Source organism: Anabrus simplex, chromosome 7, assembly GCF_040414725.1.
Source record: "Anabrus simplex isolate iqAnaSimp1 chromosome 7, ASM4041472v1, whole genome shotgun sequence".
Taxonomy (NCBI): Eukaryota; Metazoa; Arthropoda; class Insecta; order Orthoptera; family Tettigoniidae; genus Anabrus; species Anabrus simplex.
In genome coordinates, this window is record NC_090271.1 from 242,949,604 (window position 1) to 242,965,564 (window position 15,961).

General features: G+C 39.9%; 1 protein-coding gene across 1 annotated transcript in view; it reads left to right on the forward strand.

The window, feature by feature from the left end:
• LOC136877083 (glutamate receptor ionotropic, kainate 5) overlaps positions 1-15,961 on the forward strand; it is an 89,989-nt gene that overhangs the window by 25,622 nt on the left and 48,406 nt on the right. Inside the window, exon 5 of the mRNA XM_067150901.2 lies at positions 15,568-15,779. Coding sequence (XP_067007002.1) covers positions 15,568-15,779 — 212 coding nt within the window. The remainder of the gene's footprint in view (positions 1-15,567; positions 15,780-15,961) is intronic.

Below are 15,961 nucleotides of genomic sequence, written 5' to 3' on the forward strand. Positions count from 1 at the left end.
AACTGCTGTGTATGCAGGGTGGGGGGAAGTGCACCTGCCATGGGTTCGAGTAACTATACCAGGGGAGGTGATAACCAACAGAAGTTGGGCAACACCCAGATGATAAGAGAAGGGATAATACACTAGATCCTTGATAATTCAAAATTGGTTAATTCAAAATCCCACCTAATTCGAAGAAGCTCTCGTTACGAGAAACATGAGGTATGGTTTTGCATGTTATTGAAATTGTTTCATTTGAAATGCGGATAATTCATAATTCAAAGAACAATGTTGGTCCCATTACCAAAATTTAGACTTTTAATTCAAAACTGCCTTTACATGTTTAAAAAATGAGTGTTTTACAGAATAATTTAAATTCACAATTTATCTGCATCATGATGGAACGCGTCTTCCGTAATGGGCACGGTTAGCTTACCGCACTTTCACTCACATCGGTGTGTCTACAGCATGCTTCATATTTGCTAAGTTTGAGTAAAATCATAATTCTTTTGTATTCAGTGTTTTAAGGAACATCACAATATCACATAGCAGGCAGTGTGTGGAGAAGCAGAATCCGTGAACACGACAGTTGGTGAAAAAGCATGGCTCATATAATCAATTCGTATGCACCGAACATTATTGTCAGTGCCGATGAAACTGCATTGTTTTTTTTTAATGCTGAGCCCAAACATACTTATGGTTTTAAAGGAGAGAAGTGCCAGCCGGGAAATCATACAAGGCTGAAGGTCATTGTACTGTGTTGCAAATGTTGCAATGCACACTAAGCGAGAGACTTCCTCCTGATGTAGATGTTGATTCCCATAGGGAACCTAAAATATTTGTTCTGAATAAGTAAATTTATAATACCAATATAATGGTCCGTTATTGGACATAATAAATTTTCCAGCTAACTCATTCTTGGTTGCCTGCATTTCGCCCTCGTGTAAGAAGGGAGGCTCGTCAGTTGGAACTTAGCACACCAACCAAGATGCAAGGCTAGTGCATACCGTGGAGGGTATCTATCTATCTAAGAATGTTTTCATTCCCCACCCTGAAGGGGTGGGGCGGGCCACCTAGAGGGTTACGCCCTCTCTCTGGCCAAGAGATGTGGGCGGGTTGGGGAGATGTGATGGAAGAAGGAGGTGGGTAAAGGATGTGAAGGAGGAGGAGATGGGGGAGGAATTTTGCCTATGCCTAAGGATGTTACTATTGTATTTATTCACTTATTATTGCTTTTCTTTTTTTTGTTTTTAGAACATACATACAAGCAAAAAGTATATGCATATTAAAGTGGAAGGGTTTCAGACAGTTTGTCTTTTTTTTTTTTTTTGGTAATAACATAATTTACAGCTTTTACAAATCTTCAGGGATTGTCCATTATCCGACGCCTGGGATACCAGATATGAAGACAGACAGCGAACGGTGAAAATATTTAACCATGGGACATTGTTCTTGTAAAACACTTAGAGACCTGGAAGATATACAGGAGAGTACGGGAGGTTAAACCATTGTTTCCAGAGGAGTGAAACTGAAATGAGAATTTCAGTGAGAATTTAAGCCGGAATGCGTGGTGGAGAAGTGGAGGTTTAAGGTTTGGTTGGCTGCGGCCTGTAGGTGATGGAGGACTAAGGAGCGATTGTAGGGGTGAATGTTGAGTAGGGAGAGAGTGACAAAACGGATGAGATCTTCTACGGTGGGTGGGGAGAATAAAGAGCGATTGGGCGATGTGGGCGGGTCTATGGTTCTAATAGGGGCCACCAGGTTGGGCGATTATGGGGAGGGGAAGGGCGGCTTCTACAATGGTGGGAGTATACGGGATGAGTGCCTCCACAGGTATGACACTGGGGTGGTTGGTGGGTGTTGGGACAGCGGAACGTAGCGTGTTGTTGGTTGCAGTGTCCACATGATGGGCGTTGGGCAGTGCAGTGCGTGGTGAGATGATGGTTGTAGGTGAGGCACCTCTCACACCTGATGGATTGGGGAGGCGGTGCACGTGAAGGTTCAACCTTATGGTGGTGACGGTGAATCGAGACTCCGCTGGCTAGTACCCGGTCGATGTCTGCTGGTGTGGGGAGAAGAATGTAAGTTGGACCCGTGGCGTTCCTGATCCGGAATGCCTTTTTCGCCGGGATGTCTTCTGCGTTGAGCTCGGAGATGATTGTGTCTTCAGAAATAGAGGGGTCGACGCTGCGAATGACGCAACTAAGGAGGCTGTAGCGTGGTGAGGGAGGTGGAGTTTTGAGAGATGGCTGTGGGAGGGGTTGAAACGGGTTGTTGGATCCGAGATGTTGAGCGCCGATGGCCGTGGTGAGAAGGTTGGCAGCAGTGGGTCCGTTGACCTGGATGATGACTCCATTTGTAGTTTTGCGGATATCCGCTACGTCTTCTCGGCGCATGTTGTAGCGTAATAGGGTGGAGAAAATGGCGTGGGGTGAATGGAAGTCAGAGGAAGGACTAGTGAGTAAGAAGGAATGAGTTCCTGCTGGGGCGGGTTGGAGGAAACGAGAGCGAGTGATAGGGCGTCGAGTACCGGAAACAGCGGAGAAAGTAAGCTGGGGAAAATTGGAAGTGTGTGTGGCAGTAGTGGTTGGAGGAGGAATAGCCTGAACGGAGGTGTCCATGGGTAGCGATGGATCAGTTCGTGCCACTGCTGATGCGTATTGTTGGACTCGTTCCTCAGGTGCTGGAGAACTTGGTGGCAGACTCGAAAATTTAAACTGAAAATTGGAGGCATTCCATTGTGGAGCTGGCGTCATTGGGATGAATCTGGCGCTGCAAAACTCGACATGACCGCCGAGTGGTAGGCGACTGCGGCTGATGGGCTGAGATCCATGATGGTGGTAGTGGTGGTACTAGTAGTGGCCATTGTAGTAGTCGAATAGTGAGGAGAAAATGGAAACATGGTGTGCACGTATGTTCCAGTAGACTGGCAGGACAATGTAGTCACCCTGGGTAGTGTGGTAGTTCCTGGCAATGGGCTCGTCCTGAGGTGAAACCTCCCCGATTTTCGTTGTCCACCTGTTCAGTTCACTTTTTCAATAGGGAATGCCCTACGTGCCTGACTTGCGGTGATTGAAAACCGTTGGACGGCGAAGGTCCCGTGGAGGCCACTGCATAGGCTATTTGAAGCCATCAGCAGTGTCAATGCACTATGAGAGCTATGTCTCATTTCCAAAAATAGATGCCTGTCTGGCCATCAAATGATGTAGATGTTGATTCCCATAGGGAACCTAAAATATTTGTCCTGAATGAGTAAATTTATAATACCAATATAATGGTCCATTATTGGACATTATAAATTTTCTCCTCTCGTCAGGGGAAGGTTCGATAAACCACGATGTTTTAAGGGCATCTAAAAAAATGCAAACAGTACAGTAATACAAAAAGTAAAGCATTTGCATAGGTAATCCAGCATAATTTATCCTCATCTTTGAATAGTGCGTTTTTCCTTTTGTTATGTGAGGTTATGTTTGCCTGTGATTTATCCAGGTGCATTGTTTTAATAGGTACTGTAAATGCACTCTTTTGCATACATTTTGGAAATAGTTCTTTTCCATGGCATCTGAAAGGTTTAAACTGTGATTTAAGGTTAACCCTAGAATGGTCGGGTGGAAAATGTAACAAGAAAGGTTGGGCTGGGTCTGGTAGACCCAAAACCTAAACATCCATAAAACTTTTTAAAATTATTTATTTTTACAATATAATACATTGAATATGATTATGAAATGTTCTCAATAACTTTAACTCAATTTTATATTTCTGCATTGCTTTATTGATAAAAAGAACTTACAAGGAAAATAAGCTTAAAATTTTAGCTGGAAAAAGTAATGTTTATAAATAAATCACAACAAATAAAGTCCACTTGATATGTCAGTTTGATAATATTGTTTTATGCAAATGAATGTATTTGTTATCCAAATGCCTAAGAAAAAGTTGCTTAGGTTCAATATTTTAACCAATTACACTCGGGTGAAGTTCCTCAATTGTTAACGCAGTTTACACACAACATTTCCGTATGTGTCAGGCAAACCCAAACTTTGCAGATCTTGCAGAAGTATTTTGTCTTCTTGTCCTTACACATATGACATCTACCTCTTTTCCCAGGCTCTGGCAATTCTCTGTTTTCAATAGCTGCCCCCAAAAGTCGCGCAGCCAGAAGTCGAATTTCTCGAGGCAGAAAACTTTGGTGTGCTCGCTCTGCCATGTACGGTTGCACAAGTGATTTGCAAGCTCCTTGAGGAACACACACCTTTTCATAACCACAAGGTTGGATTTTAGCATAACATATGCATTTAGGGCAGCAATATTCAGTACAGTAAAGAATAAACATAATGGCCAGTGCACTCATAGCATCCACTACATCAATGCCACCCTTGGTGTCATTGTAGCAGGTGATGACTTTTGGCTTCATTTTGACACCGCTTTCTTCATCAATTTCTGCCATGTGATGCATAGAGGAAAGTAGAATTACACATTTGTTACATTTTGGCACATACGACACCATAGTAACCTCCTCCAGAAATCCAAACGAACTTGAATATTGTTCTTTTGATTCCTTTGCAAGGAATTCCCCTGGTATTTCATACTTGTTTTTCCTCAAAGTACCAACAAGCGTAAGTTTGTTTTCTGTTAGAAGTTTCTTCTACTGTTACATTTCGACCACTGCCTTTTATTGGTTTCACTAGTCATAAGACAACATCGCCGGGCTTATTACTAACATGAAATGGGCCTTCTGCTTGAGTTCCAGCATAAACTTCTAAGTTTTTAATGTAATAGCTCTTAGCACAAGCCATCAAGAAGACTTTTATACCATATTTTGATGGCTTAGAGGGGATATACATCTGAAATCGGCACCTCCCTCGAAATGGTACTAGCATTTCATCGATAGTAACAAATTCTGAAAGTGAGTAATACTTCTTACAATTCAGTACAAAGAGGTCCAAGAGCTCCCTAAGTGCTGCTAAATTATCTTTACACTTCCTTTCATTCCGTGAATGGATATCATCAAAACAAATAACACGTGTAACAAACCTGAACCTTTTCAGAGACATACCAGCTCTAAATATTTCAATTCCTGTTCCCTCTGTATCCCAAAAGTCCTCAATATTCATTTTACTTCCATGTAATGTGCCAGCAAGATATAAGAGACCAAAATAAGCCATGATCTCTTTGTTTGTAGTTTCTCTGCACATTGTTGGGGCACTCTTGTAGTTAGATGTAACAGATCGTATAAAAATATTAGTTGCACCAACTACCAACTACCAAGTCTATAAGAGGTTCATTGAAAAATAATGACCACGATTCTAATGGAGTGTGCACATTCATAGCATCCCTTACAGGTCCTGGTAAATGAGTGGAAACTAAATCGTGGCTTCGTGTGCGGACATTTTCTGGGAATTTGTCTTTCTTCCATTTAGTCTTATTGTCTTTACCAACAAAATAACGACAGGGATTACCCTCATCTGGAATGTACCTGCAGCTTGTGCCTGGAGCATTATAAGCACTGTTGTTGGAAATAGTGGCTTCGCGGATGTTTGTAATGTCAATATTATCTGTTTCTTCCCCAACACCATCACTTAATTCACTATTAGAATCATGTTCACTGTTCATCACGAAATCTGCGTCAGCATCAGAATCATCAAATTCACAGTCTTCGTCACATAAAATCCTCTCTATTTCCTGCCTAGACACAATTGCTCATGATGCCATTGTTAAAGTTTCTACTGTATAATGATTTCTATTGTCTGTTCAATAATTATACAATGTACACTCCACAAAACCTAAAAGGAACTAATATATCACACGCAAAATCCACTAGTATGTTGGAACACAAACGTTACATAAACGGTCGGGCTGGCTTTGAGAGACCCATGGCTACTTTGCAATGGTTATAGACAAAGGCTCGTTGATGACGCTTCCGGTTTACTGCTGCAGCGTATTCTGAAGAATGTTTCAGGAAGCTATAGGGCACTCTAAACCTGTAGGTGCTGCGACCTTGTAGCTATTACGAAAATGCGTACTACTGGGTCCCACAGACCCAACCCAATCGTTCTAGGGTTAATTGCATGCTGTAACGGGTCTTAGAGTATTTTGTAAAGCAACAAGGGTTGGTTGGCATTTCTGATTTATGAATTGGCCTTAAATTCGAAATCACGAAATGTGAAGTCCAATTTTTGCATCCCAACGACTTTGAATTACCTAGGTTTTAATGTATTACATCAAATTCTAGTTCCTTTAAATAATATGCTAAAGAAGGGAACTGGGTCTTATTGCATTAGTCTTTGCCTTGGGCATCTTGCCTTCAGCTTACATTAGGGAACTGCGATCGGTCTCCAGAAGAGGTGCCGCTACTTAGAATATTTCTTAGTAGATCAAGTTTGGAGGATGTTGCTAGCATTTGTTATTCATCATCCGTACTTTGATTCTTGATGTGAAGCCCTTGTTCTTCTGGGTTTATTGTAGTTGCAACTTAAAGCTTTGTGAGTCTCCGTGATACTCTGTTATACCATTGCTTTAGCATTTCTGTGGTTCTCTAATGCTTAGAGTCCACTTGCATTTCTGAGCAAGGCTAGTTCCAGTACATCACACTAAGTGTCCAACTTCAATTGTACTTGTATATTCTATGTACATCGTCTGTTTAACCTTCATCCTCTCGTACGGTCTGGCGTCACATTCACGCTTGCGCGGATGGCAACTTGACCACCCACAATGTTTAATAGTTTCCATTAAATTTTCTCCACTTCACCTGCACCATTCAAAATAACCAGGACTGCAATTTTGACAAAACTTCACCAGCACAATTTTGACCAAAAATATTTATTAATGAATTCACAGACATATTTATCACGTACACTGCAGAAATATTCAAAATGAATTTATTTCTCCTTATCTTTTGGTTAGTAAAATAACACATTTTTAGTCCTTCAAGTTTATTTTTCCTTACTATTTCACACAAAAAATATGATTTTATAGAAAAACATAAAATAAAAAAAGAGGTTTAAGTCTATGTATTTACATCTTTTTTACATTTTTTCTTTTAAAATAATAATGTAAATCTAGAACTGTTACTTCTTCTTTCCCCAATTCCTCCAGAATTTGAAGAATATTGTCAGAATTGCGGCATCATTGAGCCCTGAACAAAAGAGTAGGTAACTAGACCATTAAACTCATCGTTAGTATTTTCTGGCAAAAAGAAAGGAAGAAGCTATATTTCAACAAAAAAATGAACAGGAAAAACTTTGTACCACACTAGTTTACTGAAAGATTAATATAATTCCAAAATACTAGCAAAAATAAGTAAATATTTAGTTACTTTTCTGTTGAGGGATGGAAAAGTAATTGTCGCTTCCGCTCACAAGATGGCAGCTTGGCCAGCACCGTCAGCTTTTGGACTGTACTGAGACGGTAGGGAGTGCTGGATGGGCTGAAACTGAACTCTTACTAGAGACAAGATGACTAACTAAGGAATACCTGTCCCTCCCTGGCCTTTCTCAACTCTCTGGTAAGAAATATGCGACATAATACAAAAATGTGGCCAATCTGCCATCTGCGCAAGTGGATGAAGGTTAATACATGTGTGTATATAGGAAATCATATGAATTTCAACTCTTAACAATCCCTTTAATTTCTAGTTTTGTTGTTAGCCATCAGGTAAGTCCACTTACTGCTCAATGCCTCACCTGTTGGCAGGGGTATGACAGAGATCTGTATACCAACATCCAACAATGAAGAAGAACGGATAAATAATGGACTTCGAAAAGCTGTGAACCTGCAGTTTTTAAGAACTGGAATGTGTTACATATCTTGAAACATGCACCCTCACCAAGGACTCATCAAGGTTAGAGGTATCTGACATTAAGTTCCCGAGGTTCACAATTCAAAAAACAACTACATTAGTTAACCCCTTCAGTGGCAGGTTTTGGCAGACCTCCTGTGCCATAAAAGTGAGGTTTTTTCAGAGGAAATTACTTAATTTTAGGAAGCAAGGAATGAGTAACAATTATTAAGGGAACACATTTATATAATATTCAAGTATAATAAAAACTTACTTTACACTCTATTTACACTTTTTACAGTAGGCCTGTGATATGGTTTCATAAAATATTGGTGTTTTGAGAATACTGTCCTGTGAGCAATACTTTTTTATTTCAGGCTTTTGTATTATTCCCATCAACAACACTAACGCAATAAATTGCCAAATTTCATAAAAGTTTTTTCCCATAACTGTGCCCTTGCATGCAGAGATTTATTTACAAGTTTTTCAATGCACTTTTAGCATAGGGCCAACAAATTTTTTTCGGTCACTTTCGAATTTACAACTTCATCCTTTAGAACCAGTTCAAAACAGTAATCGCACTCACCTCTGGTAATAATCTAACCCTCACACCAGGATTTCCCATAAATGGAATTATATTAGCTCACACACTATCCCCTGGTTTACACTTTTTCCACACGAATGTATATTCAACATCTACCATCATCTTAGCTTCTGACGTAATATCTTCTTCACTTTCACTACAATTACTAAGAAGATCATCATCTGAAGAATCAACAAACTCATTATTGCTACTATCAGAAATACTAATGTCATTTAGAGATTATTCTTTGATGTAGTTCCTCATTTTGTCTTCAGACAAACTTCTCTTCCTTTTCGCGCTCGCCATTTCTGTTTACCTCATCAACTGTAAAGTAGAGAAGATAAGGCATATTTTAGGCCAGAGGCTTCATGAATACAGCTGGAAATCCTGAGAATGCTGGAAAACGTTTTCCAAAGAGATTACAGTACCCGAGAAATTATTGGGCGATCGTGAAATGAACACTGCAGGTAATTGAGAATTTCTTGGACGGTAACGTTATGGGCAGGCGTGCGCCACCCGAGAATTTCTTGGGTGTGCCACTGAAGAGGTTAAGGAATGATATGGTGAGAAAGTAAGCTTGGAAAGAGATATCATTGTTAGATCAGATCAACATATCCAGATTGAGTAGGTTTGGGCATATGATGAGGATGGAGAACAAGGACAACTTATGTTAACCTTAAGATGTATGGGGAGGAAAACAGATGGTGGGAAGACCAAAAACCCACTGGATGGACATCATACAGATAGATCTTGCAGTTAGGGGAAGACATTAGAGGACGATGTGAACAACAGAATGCATCTCAATAAGAAAGAGTTTGAACAGACTCGACAACAGTACCCAGGAAACTGGAACTGAAAAATGTTGATGATGATTATTTGTCTGAAGTTCATATTATAAATGAACTGCTTATAATGTAACTCTGTCCTACTGTCTTCATACACTATTTTTCACTTACATATGACTTTTGGTAATCAAATTTACAGTGAAGTCAGCATATCTGGCTAACTTTAATTTCTCCAGTAATGAGATTTTTTAAAAACCAAACCCCACGGCACTTATGACCTTGAAAGGGCTTTGGCCTGTCCAGTGACCGCTGCTCAGCCCGAAGGCTTGCAGATTATGAGGGGCCATGTGGTCAGCACGATGCATCCTCTCAGCCATTATTCTGGGCTTTCGAGACAGGGGCCGCCATCTCACCATCAGATAGCTCCTCAATTCTAATCACATAGGCTGAGTGGACCTCGAACCAGCCCTCAGGTTGAGAGAAAAATCCCTGACCTGGCTGGGAATTGAACCTGGGGCCTCTGGGCGAGAGGCAGGCACGCTACCCCTTCACCACGGGGACGGCAGTAATGAGATTGGCCTACAGAAATATATATATATTTTTTGCAAGTTGCTTTACGTCGCACCGACACAGATAGGTTTTTGGCGATGATGGGAAAGGAAGGGACTAGGAGTGGGAAGGAAGTGGCCGTGGCCTGCGTTCTCTTTTAAGTAACTGGTTGACTTGTCCTTTTCAATTTGTGCACAGAGTCTCCAAAGCATACAAACCTTCTGGTTTAACAATCCTGCCTGTAATGTCTTACAGTAGTTTGGCTGCTATACGCTGCATCTTCTTATTATAGATGTTTCTAGTCAGATCCGGATACTGGTCGCTTCTTGTTCTAGGCCATTCTCTTTGATTACTTTACCCAGGTGCTTAACCTGAATTAACCTAGCAGCACATTTAGATTCTAGTACATTTAGATTACTTTATTTCCTGTGATGTGTTAATCTGTGGGTATTTTCACTTCATTAGTACACCGGCATGTCTCCTACACCGGATTGTGTCTGCTGATGTTGGTAAACCTCTTTTTTCTTTGTCATGGAGCTGTAGGAGAAGGCCAGAATCATTGTGCTTTTCTAAGACATGGATTCCTCAAAGAGGTAAATTTATATACTGTATTTGTTTTTCTTCACATTATTCTTCCATAAATAGAATTTGACTTCCTAATTGGTTCACAAACCATCCAGTGCAAGTATCTATTGTGATTTTGGATTATTTCAATTTCCTGTTGTTCATTATTGTACCACTAGGCTTTCCAACTACAATAATGTGTCTATTGACTAAAAATATTGTCCTAAACATAAGGCCAAATATTTACAAAAGTAAATACCATATTGTCTGATGTCATGACATGGCATGCAACCAAAGGCAATGATAGAATATTTTCAAGCAGAAGGAAGGTTTATCAAAATCTCACAGCCATGCCTCATCAAAAAATACAACAAACATATGGGTGGGGTTGATTGAAAGAATTAGGATGTTGTGCCACTTTATTGGACACTGATATGAGGAAAGAAGTGGTGGTGGTGGCCAATACTTACCAGCCTACTTGATATGACTCTCTGCAATGCACAGATGTTGTAAACATCAAGTGGGTCATGCACTTCACGACTTGATTTCAAGAGCCAGTTGGTTTGGTAAAACTCATTAGACATGAAGGACCCCTGAAAGACCCTGGATGACCTCATGGTGTGACAAGATTCAGTACGAGAAACAGTCGAATATCCGATGATATCTGCTTTGACTGTTTGCCCCACTTTATGGAGCAAGCAAAGGACAATGCAAGACGAAGATGCCAAGCCGAAAACTGCACTAAGCGAGTTCAGACTCAGTGTAACAAATGTGACATTGGACTTTTCTGGCAGTGGTTCAAGCCGTTTCACATTCCCTAGATGGTCTAAGGTCTCCAGTTGCACTTTTTTCGAACTCCCTTTACCAGCCCATCCGCTCTGTTTGGTGTAAATTTTACTTTTCAATGTAAACTACACATATGGTGCATAATTTACCTTTGTTTGCCAGAAATCAATCTTTCTATCCAAACATCTTAACTCTCAAGTTTAAACCACCTATGATCTTGGTAAAAAGTCATGAAAAGATAAATATTAAAGAGAATTAGCAAGTGAGCACAAAAACATGCAACAGCTGACATTAAGAGTAGAGACCCCCTAATTCTCACTTGAGGGGCAGGGTTTTAAACTTCTTGACTCTTCCAAACTTTCTGCAGTCAGTTTTCGTCCATTCTGGCCCATTGCTGATGCTCGTCAAGTACTCTGACTTCTCAAAGGAAATTTGCTGGCCTACTTTCTCTGCTGTTCCTTTAAGATGATTCATCTTCCTGATTGTTGAACTGATGTTGTAGGCAAAAATGGCTAATTCATCCACAAAAGCCAGACAGTCGATACATACTCCTTTGAGTTTTGGGCCTAACCACAACCGATCTTCATTACCTTCTTCTAGTTTCAGTGATTTTCTCCATTCTCTAGTGACATTTGGAAAGAAGTGAAGAAAGTCCATCCCCTTTTATGACCTCAGTGTTTTATCTTGTAAGGCTCTGAAATTTCATCATGAATTTTATTTTTGATATTAATAATAATTTTGTGTGGCTATTTCTAGCCAAGTGCAGCCCTTGTAAGGCAGACGCTCCGATGAGGCTGGGCAGCATCTGCCATGTGTAGGTAACTGAGTGTTACTGTGGTGGAGGATAGTGTTATGTGTGGTGTGTGAGTTGCAGGGATGTTGGGGACATCACGAACACCCAGCCCCTGGGCCTTTGAAATTAACCAATGAAGGTTAAAGTCCCCAACCCCATTGAGAATCGAACCCAGGACACTCTGAATCGAAGGCCAGTATGCTGACCATTCAGCCAACAAGTTGGATTTTTTAAATATTGAGTTGGTGAGAGTCTGCAAATTCAAGTGCCTGGACATATAATCTACTCAAACTCTTTGAGGACATTCAAAAAGGAATTTCGGTCAGTCGAGTTGTATGCTTTTCTGAAATCAACAAATATGACTGCATGGTCAAACTTCCCATTTGTCTTGTATCTGATGATGTTCTTCAAATTGAAGATTTGTTCTGGGTAGGAACAGCCCTTTATGAAACCATCCTGGTACTCACCAATCTGTTAATCAAGATGAGCCTCAATCCTATTTAGTAGTGCTTTAGACAGAAACTTGTAAGCAACAGGCACTATCAAAACCCATCTTATAGTCAACATCACTGGCACAATAAATAAGGTCTACACCTACAAATTTTCTACCTATCCTCGGGCATATATCCCCACCAGATTTTTTATGTAAAAGCTCTCTCCTCAGGGAGAGACATGACAACAATGCTGATGTCCATCTGAATCATCTAGAGTTTCGAAATCTACCAATAAGAACTGCAATAGAATTGAAGAATACCAACTTCAATATAACTAAAAAATGGCAGGGAAGACAGGATACTAGGCCTGAGTCACATTGGTTCATTGCTGCCACATGGATTTGAGCTTTCTCAGAAAACCTGGTCTACTCTTAACAGGATATGATCACGCCATGGTAACTGTGCAGATTTCCACTAAAATGGAAAAGAATTTCTAAACCTAGCTGCGATTGTGGTACCTCTAAGTAGACCATCCAACTTATTATCACCAAGTGTCCAGAAAGAAAGTACAGTGGCAACATCAGTGATTTTGCTCATGCATTTTCAGAGACAAATAATTACATAAATAACCTAGACATAAATATATAGTTTGTTTTCTAAAAATCATGCACGTATGTATTGCATCTGTAAAGCCATATGCTAAATAAATAAATAAAAATTTTAAAACCATGGCACAACAGCCCTAAAGGGCTATGGCCTACCAAGCGACCACTGATCAGCCCAAAGGCTTGCAGATTACGAGGTGTCATGTGGTCAGCACGGCGAATCCTCTTGGCCGTTATTCTTGGCTTTCTAGACCGGGGTCGCCATCTCACCGTCAGATGGGTCCTCAGTTGTAATTGCATAGGCTGAGTGGACCTCAAACCAGCCCTCGCGCCTCCGGGCAAGAGGCAGGCACGCTATCCCTACACCATGGGGCTGGCAAATAAATAAATAAATAAATAAATAAATAAATAAATAAATAAATAAATAAATAAATAAATAAATAAATAAATAAATAAATAAATAAATAAATAAATAAATAAATTAATTAATGAATTAATTAAATAAATCAAATTTCAGCATTCTTGTCACCTTTTTTATGGAGAGGATGGCTTAATGCTGACTGCCATTCAACTGGTATTTTGCCCATTCTCCAAATCTCCTGAAAGAGACAGACTACTGCATCCAGACTATCCTCACTTCAGAAGTCCCATCCTAATAGAATCTTCCTCAGCTGCTTTATTTTCATTCAGAATATCTGTTATCTGTTTAATTTCCATATTAGAAGTAGAATTGGAACAGGAGGGAAGACTGGTAGTCTCTCTGTTGGCTTGTCACAGTTAAGTAATTTATTGAAATACTTGGCCTAACTAAATAAAATTCAGGAAACTCTATCTTCAAGAATAGCAGTGTTTCATCCCAGTATGACATGGAGCTCATACTGCACCTGCATGCTGGCTAGCATGCCAGTAGCGACACCACTGCAAGCTATCCCGTGATAAGCACGGTGCAGTGCCGATGTACTAGGCGAGAATTACATCTCTCCCAGGCTAGCATGACCAAAACTGTGGCCGTACTAGCTGGCCAGTGTCTTGGGAAGGTGCGGTACCCAACTGATGAGCCTATGCCGCACTGGAGCGCAGCACTGTTTTTTTGATGATTGAATTTCCTGAATTTTATTTAGCTATCTCAATTGGAAGCCATATTTTTGGTCACTTGGCCAAACTGTTGCAATTTTCCATGTTATTGAGGTGTAGCTTTCCATTTTCATCACTAAAGCACAGACTGGGGGCTTGATTTCCTTTCAGATTAGATTTGGTTTGACAAATGTTCCTGACATTCATTTGGAATAAAGAAAATATGTAATTACAGTAAACCACCTTGGTCATTACATTAAGTGTTGAGTAAAAACACATTAGAGATGCATGTTTCAAACCTATTGTGCCTTCTTCAGACTTGAAAAAGAAATATAAAGTTTATAGAAATACTCTAGAAGAACACCACTAAAAGTCCATAAGAAAGAATTGATCTTGAAACATTTTAACTTATCATAAATGTAAAAACACAAACAAATTCAAAATTTCATACAGAAGAATACATAAAAACACTTATTCTTGAAGTCATGATGAAAATTATCAATAACATCAAAATTATCATGCTGTAGAAAAGTTTGGAAATTGACAATTAGAAAAAATAAAATATGCTGTCAATAAGGAAAACAAGACACGTACCAAAAATCATGAAACTGATAGACTGCCAGGCAGGTCAGTTGTTGATCCCGGCAAGGGAGGGGGAAGAGGAAATTGCGGGATGGAAAACTTTTATGAAATGATAGGGAGAGTTGAGTATGTTTTATCAAGGAGGATTATGTGTGTATTTTTAATGTGTTTTTACTCAGAATTTAATGTGTTGACCAAGGTGGACTACTGGAATTACATATTTTCTTTATTGTAAAGTCAATACAGAACAAATATGAGATTCTTAAATTGCAATGTTCTTTTGGAAGTCATGATTGATCTGTTCCATTTGGTGTTTCTCATATGATCATTTTGAACACCGAAACACTTGGGCAGCAATTTTTGTTGTACCACAGAATGCATCAAAATCTTCCATATCTTACTCAGATTCCATTTCTTCCAGGCATCTGTTCTTCGAACCAGTGCATTTTTGCAGGTTTTGTTCCACCATCAATGTTTTTGTTAAGGAACTGCCAGGATTGTGGCATGAGCTGCCTGTTAAATCTAAGACATGTCAGATTTTTTTTTTTTCCTTAGTTCAAGTAAAAAAGAAGGTTGGCTTGCTTTTGCACACATAGCATCATAATTCTAAGATACATGGCATGCTCATTCAAAATCAACCATATTCTACACACAAATACAACCTATGGCAGGTGAATATTGTATGTGAAGCATATGCTATGATGATGTTCATATTTGTGTATTTGATTGACCAAGCGAGTTGACTATGTGGTATGGGTCACATTACTGCAAGCTTGCAGTTGGCTTGAACCCCACTGTTGGTAGCCCTGTAGATGATTTTCCATGTATCGCTTCCTTCCCATTCTAGGCCTTTCCTATCCCATCTTCTCCAAAAGACCTAACTGTGTTGGTGCAACTTTAAAACACTTGCAAAATATTTCATTGAGAATGGTACCCCAAGCATCAGGTGGTCTGAAGTGCTCATGAAAATTTTTAAAGAAGTGTTATCCGTGTTTAAACTCAACTCTGTCATAGTGTATGTCTTAGCACGTAGTCTCTTACCGTATTGTTATGCTTTAGGTACACCATCTATATACGCACACCATATTCTACAGACACCACATGGAGCACATACTTGTCCCCATACCATTTGACAGTTTGGATCACCATTGCAGTAGTCATCATCTTGTGTGCGAGTCTGGTCGCTCTTCTGCAGCGATTGACTCCAGGATATCCACACTACAACCTGTCAGAGAGTCTACTTTGTTTCTGGGGCAGCTTCTGGGCACAAGGTATGTTCGAAGGCCTATCATAAGGTACAATTCACCTCCACACACACTGTCATCAAGTGATGGAAAAGTCTATGTTCATAGATTCTGGAGCTTTTTGCTTTAATCCCCCTGTGGGTGGAGGCAGTAGACTAACACCCACAGTATCCTCTGCCTGTCATAAGAGGTGACTAAAATAGACTCCA